The sequence below is a fragment of the Lepidochelys kempii genome, chromosome 1, assembly GCF_965140285.1.
Source record: "Lepidochelys kempii isolate rLepKem1 chromosome 1, rLepKem1.hap1, whole genome shotgun sequence".
Classification (NCBI taxonomy): Eukaryota; Metazoa; Chordata; order Testudines; family Cheloniidae; genus Lepidochelys; species Lepidochelys kempii.
This window is the reverse complement of record NC_136380.1, coordinates 52,499,651-52,510,831: the sequence shown is the minus strand read 5'-3', so window position 1 is coordinate 52,510,831 and position 11,181 is coordinate 52,499,651. Positions and strand designations below refer to the sequence as shown.

Genomic DNA, 11,181 nt, shown 5'->3' with positions numbered 1-11,181 from the left:
TAATACGACCCAAACTCCTCTTTTTGCTCAAGTTCTGTCACTGTTAACAAGTCATTCCTGTCATTCAGGCACACAGCTGGGGATGGAGAGGCATCTTTGACTTCCTTGTCATTTCTTCCTCCCCCTCCCCCCAACTCTCCAGTAGTGTCCAATCCCTGCTGCAGCTCCCAATAGAGAGTCAGACTTTCTTTCCACACAGCTAGCACTCCTAGCCCTTATCTTGCATTTTGATTTCTGCAGTGTCCATGTGTTTGGCCTCAAATATCTACAGGTCCCCTAACTTTAGACACATCTAAGGGCCCATGAATATCACATCACTTCCCCTTCAATTCTCTGCATTGCCTCTCCTCCCCACACCATACCATCAAGTTTCATCTTTGCTTATAAAGCCCCCACAATTCCACCTCTCACTACTGATCTGCTGTACCCTTTCTTTCCTCTGCCAATTAAGTATTCAAGGATTGCATGTTTTCCTCCCCAATACATGCCTACACATTCTACATGGGAACACCAACCCTGAACTTATCCCTAGGGCTTTCTCCAATTCCCTTAAGACCACTTCTGCTGTGATCTCACCTAAAAAAAAAGCTAGCCAACCACTGATGATTTGATGGTGCAGTACTTGAAATGAATTACTTTCAAGATGGTGTGCAATAGCTAACTTTCATAGGTAGGTGATCTGTGATGCCTTTGCCTTCCTGTCTATTGTTTGAAACAAGACTCAAATGAGTGATTAATACAATACCTGCCCCGCAGATCTTGCAGTCAATTTATGGTAAGAGTCAATAGTTTCTCCTTTTGATTCACAACCCATTTTGAGACCTAGATAAGATTTAGAGGTTATAAGGCCATAAGGACTATTGTGATCATCTAGTCTGACCTCCTGCTGAACACAGGCCATAGGACTTCTGAGGTTTCCCCCCTAAGATGCTCCAGTTCAAACCGAAATTCACCCAATATTGATTTAAAAAGGTGCCAAAGATAGAGAATCCACCACAAATCTTAGTAAGTTGAAGCTTGGACAAGTGAAGCTAGAGACATTCATAAGGCAAGATATTTATTAAAAGTGCTTTTAGTTTACATTAAAACTAGACTATAGTCCTTGTAAAAAAATCATTTAAAAATGTCAGCTAAAACAATAAGCATCATGGTTATTGACACATGACCTGCAGTGCCCTATAAAAATGTAAGACCAACTCTGTTGATCAGGAGGCAAGTGCTTCGATTTTAGTCAGTGTGTTCGTTCACTGGCATTTATTGCAGAGGAAGAACTGCTGGTGTCTCCATAAAGGATACGTGCATGTACCTACAATAGAAACAGGCAGCTAGTTACAAGTTATTTAACTGACATCTTGTGAATAGGAAACCCTACTGAGGTACAAGAATGATTTGGGTTTCAGCACCTGAGTGCTTCAGCATCATGCAAATCTGAAACAAAGTTATGGCTATGCCTAGATTGTAAGATTGCTCTTATAAGAAGAGCAGTTCTTACTTTTAAGATCACCTCAACCTTCAAGATGTTTGTAGTTAGTATCAGCCACTATCTAGTAGCTCCCACAAGGTAGGACTACCAGTTATGCAGAAACTTTTGATTAAATAGCTTGCACATAGGACCTCCCATAGCATATCTCCATTGATCAGAACAGCATGATTTGCATCAGTTGAAGAGATTTGGCCAATTTTAATGCCTGCTGTCATTTGGAGCCAAACAGAAAGCATTTAGTGTCTTAGGAACTTACTTTGACAGCTTGTACTTCTCTCTAATTGCTTGCTGTGGTCGATGAGACGCATCAAGGCATGCTTTATGTAGATCACTCAGACAAGGCACTAGCTCACTTAGTGAATACCCAGTGAATGCAGCAAGTGTTTCTGGCTGAACAGTAGAGAAAAGAATTATGGTACATTATTGCATTTGTTTAGGTATTGTGTCTTCCAGATTTTGGTAGAGGCCCTCTGTCAAGAAGCAAGGTCACATTTCTGCTGACTACTTAGATTAACAGATGCATCTGTTTTGCTGCTGAAGTGAGATCCCATAGCAGTCACCATAGAGGATCTGAGCACTCAATACCCCAGATGCATCCTACTATCAATGTCCACTTTAGGTCTTTACTACAGCAGAGAAGGCTGACAAGAAGCTCCTTCTGATGCAGACAGAATACTTGCTGGTGTCTTTCACCAGTTCTAAAGAGTTTCCCCTACCATTACCACCAAATGAAATTATTCCTACAGCACAGAGGCAGATACCAATTAGATTAGTATTTGGATAAAACCATGTGCACTAAGATTCTAATCTCCCCCTCCTCCCCCAAACACAAACAGTTGCATAGAGGCCAGTCTCAGTTTTTTATAGGGTGGATCAATACATTGACAAGATGGTTAATGACTAATCTCATTAGGACTGTGTACCATATCAGGTTAGTCTCAGCCAGTGACCAAAGTAGAGTATTGTTCCTGCCTGTGCAGAAGTTCTAGATGAAAAAGAGGAGCAAATCTTTAACTAGCTAGATATCAACTGTATGCCAGTGGAAAAGCCTGTTTAGTTGAACTAGAACCCTCCCAAGAGATCTGCTAGTTCATACTATCTGGAGTGGAAATTCTTTCCACTTTTAAGTCTGAACCTGTAGAGGTAAGAAACCCCCTGTTCCACAGCACCTCAGAGAATTAAGAGCTTACCCAGAAATGCCTGTTCACAGTGTAGTTTGCTAGACAGTAAGCTGCTGCAGCAGTTTGTGAAGGAAGGTACTTCAGAAATGGATCAGCTTCCAAGAGACTCAACTCTGCTACATACTAGGCAAAAGAAGTTTGCAAAAGTTACTTTCAAATAGACCTCTGTGTATAAGGTGGGATCAATTCAGTGTGCTCCAAACAAGCATTGGTTATCTTTCCAGCACCACAGTTTTGGAGAACAGTGGATTATATACTCTGTTGAGAAAGTTGCTTTCTCTGTTGAGAAAGTTAGGGTGAAATCCTGCCCTTACTAGAGTCAACAGGAGTTCTACAATAATCTTTAATGGGGTCAGAAGTCACCTTTTAGAGAGATACCAGTTAGCTGAGTGAAGGCTGGGCAGTCTTGTGGTCAAGGAACTGGAATGGGACTCAGGAGGCCTGGGTTTGTTTTCGGCTCTATCATAGGCTTCTTACATGGCCCCAGGCAAGTTAAGGAGCTGAGGCACGCAAACTATCTGACAGTGGGAATAAGACTTGCTTTCTTACCCTTTGTCCTTTGATAGTGAAAATGTATGTCCTGTAGTGCTATATTATATTGGTACAGTCAGTGGTTAGCATGGCAGGGCCCTGATCTTTGTTGGGGCCTCTGGGCTCTACCACTATACATGTTCTATCAGTACAGACTGACAGCATAAAGCTGTAGTTTTGGAAAGCAAGAAGTGTGATAGATTTCCTAGTAGGTTTAAATTGAATGTGCTGTGCACCATATAATCTCCAGTTAGGGTACTGGTTTATCAGGGTGTGTGTCAGTCATGTTTGACTGACAGGCAGGCACCCTCAGCATGTTCCCTATGACAGGTGTTTTCCACTCAAGAGGATGCTCCTGAGAGTAAGCCAAGTCTGAAAGTTCCCACTCCTCCCAATGTTCCTGGTTTATCAATCACTGCCCTCCCACAGCCCTTAAAGGAGCGTAACACATACCCTTGCAAAGTTCTCTGTCCTGACACAGACTCCATGTCTCTGTAAATACTGAAGGAGAAACTGGTTGATAGTTGGTACCGTCAAGTCAAAAGCCAGTACTTTCAGGAGCAGGTGTTCCATTCTTAATAACTGTCTCTTTGTGTAAGTATCATCTGTTATATACACAAACTCCTCTACCTCTGGAGGGTAGATCTCTTCATATTTCCTAAAAAGCAGTGCAAAAAGTCCATTAAGTCTATGAGGTTTGAAGTTGCAATCAGAAAGAAAGGCTTGTCGGAGTCATTGCTGGGATGAGCATGTGGGTCCACCTTCATTCAACAAGATTCATAGACTTCAGCCCCTACTTAGGCATATCCTGTAACACACATGGTACCTTTTGACAAGCTTAATACATTCAGCTTTTACCTACAAGTCCTTTTTAGATCCACTATACAACAGGGCAACACTTACAGACATTAGACTGCCTCCTTAAGAGCTATATTATGCAGGATGTCATCTTGTACCATTTTTTAAACAGAATTCACGTTGAAGTTAAGCAGCTTAAGCTTTAAGAGCCAAAAGTCTCAGTGATACAATACGCTCCAGACAAAAGTTTTGGTTTAGTCCATGTTCAAAATCAAAAATCAGTAAGAAGAGTTGGTGAATTAAGTAGAAGGATAGAATGTAAGTTTGAAGACAAATTCTTACTACTACAAGGTTTGTGTTGTCAGAACCAGCACAGCTCTTCAGAATAGATTTTAGTTTCAACTTCTAAATGAGTCCAAGAGGTCTTTTCCCACAAGTTTGGGTCTGTCAAGACTTTAGTAGGCAACATAAAGAACACTTACGCAGCCAGAAGAATTGCTGCTGTTCCCACAAGCTGCAGCTTCCCTCTGAGGACAGACATGCAGGAAAGAAACCTGTCCAGAAAGTTGACTGCTAGGTACAGTGTTTCAGTACGAAGTTTGTATTCTTGCCCAACTTCCACCAGCCAGTCCACCAAGATTGCACGCATCCCTGATGTGATGTCTGGCTGCTTTCGCATGTAATATGGTTTTGGCCTGTATCTTATCTGTTTAGAAAGATTTGAGGTTCAATAATTAAGACATTATAAGAACAACCACCTTTGCCATATCCATAGTGTAAGTAATTATTTTCATTGATGGAAAATATATTAAGGCCATTACTGATTCCCACCATCAATGAGTGGAGAGCTGTACTGAATTCAGCAACAAAAATCATGAAGTTTGATAGCTGTAATTGAGGAAGACCTACCACAGTGCAAAAGCTAGTGTGTAGTAAAAGTACTACTCTGGTGGGTGTTAGGAGCCCCAGGTAACCACCACCTCCTCAGATTGCTACAGCCCTTTGCCACATTCTCTTACTCGCAACTTGATAAATAGGTTCTCAAGAGCTGTTGCAAGCCTCCTCACCCCAGCAAAGCTCAGTTACACATTCCATCTGAGAGAGGAGCTAGAGTCCAAAGCTGTCCTGCATCTTAGAAGAATCTTCTCACTACCTCCTGCTCTGACCTTGGCCAGCAACACAAGGAGCTTACGGAGAATGCTTTGTTAAAGAGAATGCAGGTAGTAAAGAGATGCTAAATGACAACCCGAGAATCTGAAAGTTGTGTCATGCAGCAATGTTTTAAGAGTGGCAATCTACATCTAAGACTTAAGTGTTGCCAGTACATGTAGGGTCAAGGAAACGCTGACATAGGCTTGTGAAAGCCACTCACTTCAGCTTCTCTAAGGTACTGATGAATGTCTTCTGCATAGTCTCCCACATTCATTATATCCACATTGTTATCCATATGAACTTCATGTTGTGACTGGAATGATGTATCCACCAACATAGGAGAACCTGCATAATCAGGATTCTTATTACATAAGGCATCCAACAAGACTTAACTTATCCTGCCAATTTGCTTGCAGTACAAGATTGAATCACATCTATATGAACAAGTAATCTACAGATAATGTAGACAAGTTTACTTTTGTTAAAAAAGTAAGCCACTTCATGTATGAGATTAATGTTACAAGCAAGGTTTTGAGCAGTGACAGTTACCTGTACTCAAATCCAACAACAGATGAATATTGGGTTTCATTGTGCTAGTATCCACTTCACACTGGCTAGGTTCCACCTCTTCTACAACTGTGCAGCTGCATCTGTCTTTTTGCTCTGGTTCATCTACATATATAGCAAACCCTTGCTTGGATGTTACATTGACCATACAGCTAGGGAATATATTCTTTCCAGAGGGAGAGAAAGCATTTTCAGAGCCAGAGAAGCGTCTGACTATGGTGGTACCCTGAAATAAAGTACAGATTTAACCTGTAGGAAGAGATTTAGTTACAAACAGAAAAAGCGAGATTCATATTTTTAGAACAAAGCCACACATTTTCCTTAGCACTGCAGACTGCAAGCACTTGCATCAATAAATTGAACATTAGTTGAAACAAAGCTTGCCATTACAACTGGCATTTAGGAAATTCTGCTTACTGCCATCTTGCTGTAATGATGGACATTTGTGCCACATGGAGAATTAATTATCTTCCAGTTTAATAAGACAGGATCAGTCTTGAATAATCTCATATTGTGAGTGTCAAACATTCATCTGCAAAATGGCCAGCCTGAGCAATTCTGCTGAAATGCCAACTGTAATTATAAGCTCTGAGCTACAGTTCAATTTATTCATGCTGAGAACTACCAACATTAAATGCAGCCCAACACTTGTTACCTTAGCTTGTTGAAGAAAACAAGAAGGGCATTAAGAGTTCAAAAACAGTCTTTTATAATTTGATATTAAGATTGTTAAAACGGTTTTTGCATATGTATACTAATGCTATACCAAATGTCTCAAGAGATCATTTTAAGAGTAAAAAGAAAAGGAGTATTTGTGGCACCTTAGAGACTAACAAATTTATTTGAGCATAAGCTCAGCTCAAATAAATTTGTTAGTCTCTAAGGTGCCACAAGTACTCCTTTTTGCGGATACAGACTAACACGGCTGCTACTCTGAAACCTGTCATTTTAAGAGTACAGTTTTCAGAAAAAAACTGGGTTTTGTATTGAAAAGCTAATAAAAGCCTTTTATAAGGGTCATATCAGTCTTCCTGGACTGCCAATAGTCAAGAGCAAGCCTGTAGATGAAAGCTATTAGAAGTTTCTTATAATTCTAGTGAGTATGCCCATGAACTGCACAAGTGGGTCAGGGTTTAGCCCAATTCATAGTGAAGGTTTTGAACTGGGCAAGTAGTTTGTCTATTCATTCTATGAACCTGAGCTAAGAGCTTGCAACCCCCGATGAGCATACACTGTATTAAGTACATCTTTGAGCAATACATTAGGCACCCAGGTTTGAAAAAGCTTAGGCCAAAGTTAGGCTCTGAAATAAAAGGGGGCCAATTTTCAGAATGTTGAGCAATCACAAACCCCACCATGTCAATAAGAACTGCAGTTGCAGTGACTCAAATAAGAGCTTTTCAGAGATGTTGAGCCCCTCCAACCCCCATTTGGCTTCAGTGGGATTTGTAGGTATGCCAAACTTCCGTAGTCAGGTTCCTTTATTTAGGAGCCTGGCTTTAGATGCTCAGATCTGAAGACTGTGGTGGGGGGAAGGGGGAGGTCTGTTTTTATTACAGAATACCAGATGTACTCTAAGGATTACCACCTTTAAATGGTAATCTGTTATTACTCTAATCCTACTGGACTGCTTTCCTCTAAAGAGCTTTGCACAGGAGTAGCAGCTACTGTACATGCAAGGACCATTCCAGTGTATGACACAGCAGAGTACTAGAGAGAGCCATGCTAACCAGATTAAAGTCTGCATAGTGGCTTTGGCACCTAAATTTATTCTGGAACAGGAGGGAAACTGAGAAAAAAGGCTATCCGAAAGGCAATTCTTGCTCTCTGAATGTATTGCCACCATATCAACACCTTGTAGGAGTCATGTACCGAGCCACGGAACCTTTGAGCAGTAGTTGGCAGTTAATGGGCATATACATTTCCACGGAGCCCTACATTCCATAGGTCGAGGGTATAGAGAAGCCATGTAATAGTCCCTCTCCCTCCAGAAACCTTACTTAAAGCTGGGCTCCAAGTTAGGGAGAAATGGTCAGTAAGGCTCCACTGTAGAATACTAGCTAGCCATGACCTCCCCCAAAAGATCTGCTAACTGAACAGGGATGGAAGCACTACCCTTTTAAATCCCATGTGTGCTCTGGATGAAATAGAAAGAGAAAAGCAAATCATGTGTGTTAGCCAAATTACGTATTGCAAACCCAGTACGGCCAGCCCCAAGCATTCAAAAAGAATCATAAAATAGCCTTAAAAGTCAAGAGGTAATAAATGCTGGGTTCTTTTTATTTGCATTCTAGTTTGAGCCTTTAAGGTGCACTTGGGCCACATTTTCAAGCTTGTTTCTGCAATTCTGTGGGCTAGAAATTTATCTTTTATATATTTTTAAAAAAGCTGAACTGAGATTCTCAAGTAATCACGGGATTCCAGGAACTAGGGCTTCAAGGAAGATATTAAAAATGATGATATTTGCAATAAAATTGCCAGAGTTGGTATTGTGTCCCTCCAGTGCAAGCTGAGGGTCAGGTCATTTATCAGGCTTGTGTCAGTTGGGGGGCGGGGGGGAAGAATGAAATCATGTTAGGTATTTACTTACTTAAATATCTCCTGATCAGTCAGACTTTTAGATACATGTTTTGCACATACGTTTTTTAAACTCATGTTTACCAACATTCCCAGCAATGCCCTTTGACGGTTTACATATCAGTTCACAAAGGTAATGTTTAAAAAAAGATGAACTAGGTTTAGAGAAACACTCAGGGAAGGAGAAAATGGTCATAGTTCCTCATGGTCTCTGGTTAAGATGCATAGTAAGAGGAGACTCAGTGCTGGAATAACAGGGGCCTTGACAAAATTTGTTTGGAGACCAGAAAAGCTTCCATAGCAACTGCCCATGTTATATCGGACTTAAATAGTATCATCCACACATGAACAAAAGGCACCTTGGGCGTTTGAAAGACACTTCTCATAAGTGTAACCCCACAATGAGCAATGGGGTTCTCCCCCCCAAAAAAGTTACCTGGCTACATGCCCTCAAGCACTGCCCATTCTCAGTCAGCAGCCCAAGCACAGCCCGCTGTGGTGGATTTTGGTTGGAATAAGGCCCAGCTGCAACCCGGCGGATCTCCCAACTTCCACCTTGGGAGATCCCACTCTTATCGTTGTGATGCATTGTTTCAAGGTCAGCAGCTGACAGCTAAGAGAAGAGAAGAGAATGGCATGTTAGTCATCCGAGGCAAGTTTACCCGAATTTCTCTCTAGAGACAAGAGTCTAGATTCCCCTTTCCACTCCTAGAAGGAGTGCAGCTCTCGCCCATTACTGCTTCTTATTCTAAATGCAGGATGCTTCCTCTAGGTCTCATCATTAATCACTGGAACAATTTACCAAGGGCCATGGGGGATTCTCCATCACTGACAATGTTTATATCATGAGTGAATGTTTTTCTAAAAGATACGCTCTAGGAATTATTTCATGGAAGGTCTCTGGCCTGCCTTACCCAGGTCAGAGGAGACAATCACAATGACCCCTTCTAACCTTAGAATCTGTGACTCATGAACAGATTTTCACACTCCGTGTGAGACAGATTTGCCTTCATTAATGCTACCCCGCCAAAAATACCTCAGCTTCCCTGTTGGAGCCGCTCCCGACAAGCGCTGCAGCTCCACAGGGAAATTTTTTTTTGGGGGGGGGGGAGCAGGGACGCAAGGGAAGAGGCTACTGAAAGAGGGCGGCTACAGTAACCCCGGCCAGAGGGCGCCCTTGGGGCTCTCGGAGGCGCAGGGCGGAGGCTCTCCTTGCTGTTGCTTACTGCCAGGGCAGAGCACTCTGAAGCAAGGCGCCCCAGAGCGGGAGGGTGACAGGCTCGCGAGCTCCCAGGAGGTCCTGCCCCGCCAGCAATGCCCGGGCCAAGCGCCCACGGACGCCAGCGCCCAGGGCAGAACCAGCCCCCGCCGGGGTCCTGCGGGGAGCCCAACGCGCCCTAGTGCCCCGGGAGCCCCGCCGCGCCCCGCATTACACGCCAGCCCCGCAGCCGGGGAGACCCCGCCGCCGCCGCCCCTTGCCCGCTAGGCAGCCACTGGCCAGGGCGCCGAGCCGCCCCGCTGCCCCCAGCCCCGCCTATGTAGCCCGCGTCCCGGGGGCGGGGGAGGCGGCGGCGCAGCCCCTCCCCCGCGGGCGCTGATTACTTTCGACCCGCCCGCGGCTGTTGGGCCCGGCCCGTTGGAAGCTCAGACCGGCGGCGGCGGCGGCTCCCGTGGCAACCGCAGCGGCCGTGCCGGGGCCCTGGGGGATCTCCATGGAGACCCGGCCCGGCGCGGGGGGTTGGCCACGGGCTCCACGCTCCCTGCCTCGGGGCTCGCGGGTGTCCGGGACCCCCCCCCCCCCCCCCCCCACGGAGGGCCGGGGCCGAGCAGGGCGCCCCGGGCTGGCCCTGAAGGCGAGACGCGCGCCCGCCGCTGAGTAGCCCCTGGCTGCTGCTCTCCCTGGTACACCCCGCTGGCTGCTGGAGCGGTGCGGGCCATGGGAGAATGACCCCCCCCCCCCACACACACACACCCCCACACCCACCCCCTTCGGCTCCCTTCCATAAACCGCAGCACACAAGGCCCCCGCTCATTTGGCACCAGAGATGACAAGTGCTACTCCTTTTGCACGAGATCAATGCATCCGGGGCATGAGTACTGCAAGAAAAACCAGAATCCAGGTGACCTTTAAAAAGAAAAGGAGGACTTGTAGCACCTTAGAGACTAACAAATTTATTTGAGCATAAGCTTTCGTGAGCTGCATCCGATGAGGTGAGCTGTAGCTCAGGAAAGCTTATGCTCAAATAAAATTGTTAGTCTCTAAGGCGCCACAAGTCCTCCTTTTCTTTTTGCGGATACGGACTAACAGGGCTGCTACTTTGAAACAGGTGATCTTTGCAACTGTGGCCCCCAAATCCAAATGATACATTGCATCACTGGTAAAATGTATACCCTGATGCCCTGTTGACGCAACAGAACTGGAAAACACATGTCTGGTACCTGGATCCTGCTCATTTTTAACCTCAGCTCCCCCTCTCCTGCAAAAATCTAAACAGAATTGTCTAAAGAGAAACGTAGCAAAAATAGTGAAATGTAACAGTATAGTAAGTATTCTATGCATTGTATATCTGCATAGCCATAAGAACCCAGATCTGACATCATGCTCTTTCTAGATGCATCCAAATGTCATAGTATAATATTTAGATTTTGCAATGGAACATAACAGAAGTCTAGTGTCTGTGTATGACCACGTTATATGTGGTTTTAGCTTATCAGCGCTTGGTGGAGATGTGCAAAGGACTCTTACAGAGTTAAGACACTTCTTACATTAACTTTAAACCACATTGTAATGTTAGATGTAAATCTAAAAATCCCCCAGATTGCGCTGAAAATTCCAATGCATTGGATACAGATTTATCTGATGGAAAAGGATGGCTACACATGCTGTCTATC

The 11,181-nt window shown here is 44.2% G+C and overlaps 1 protein-coding gene across 2 annotated transcripts; it reads right to left on the bottom strand.

Moving 5' to 3' along the window:
• Positions 1 to 1,075: 1,075 nt before the first annotated feature.
• CCNA1 (cyclin A1) lies at positions 1,076 to 10,023 on the bottom strand. 2 transcript variants are annotated; one of them, XM_073322414.2, is made up of 9 exons: positions 9,723 to 10,023; positions 8,726 to 8,902; positions 5,695 to 5,938; positions 5,366 to 5,490; positions 4,476 to 4,699; positions 3,649 to 3,853; positions 2,674 to 2,787; positions 1,740 to 1,873; positions 1,076 to 1,306 (listed from the first exon to the last, which is right to left on the bottom strand). In XM_073322414.2, the coding sequence occupies exons 2-9, from the start codon at positions 8,876 to 8,878 to the stop codon at positions 1,255 to 1,257; spliced, it is 1,251 nt and encodes a 416-aa protein (XP_073178515.1). In that variant the 5' UTR covers positions 8,879 to 8,902; positions 9,723 to 10,023; the 3' UTR covers positions 1,076 to 1,254. The 2 variants fall into 2 exon arrangements, with proteins under 2 accessions (XP_073178515.1, XP_073178443.1); XM_073322342.2 differs by having other exon boundaries at positions 8,726 to 10,023.
• Between the last annotated feature and the right edge of the window lie 1,158 nt (positions 10,024 to 11,181).

Bases quoted from the DNA above. Each gene is read 5' to 3' on its own strand.
- CCNA1 (XM_073322342.2), bottom strand. From the start codon at position 8,878: ATGCATCACAACGATAAGAGTGGGATCTCCCAAGGTGGAAGTTGGGAG. The intron at 3,854-4,475 runs GTAAGTGTTCTT...ACTGCTTTTTAG, and splicing joins GCAGCAATTCTTCTGGCTGC to GAAATATGAAGAGATCTACC. The intron at 1,874-2,673 runs GTAAGCTCTTAA...TCTACTGTTCAG, and splicing joins CTGTGAACAGGCATTTCTGG to CCAGAAACACTTGCTGCATT.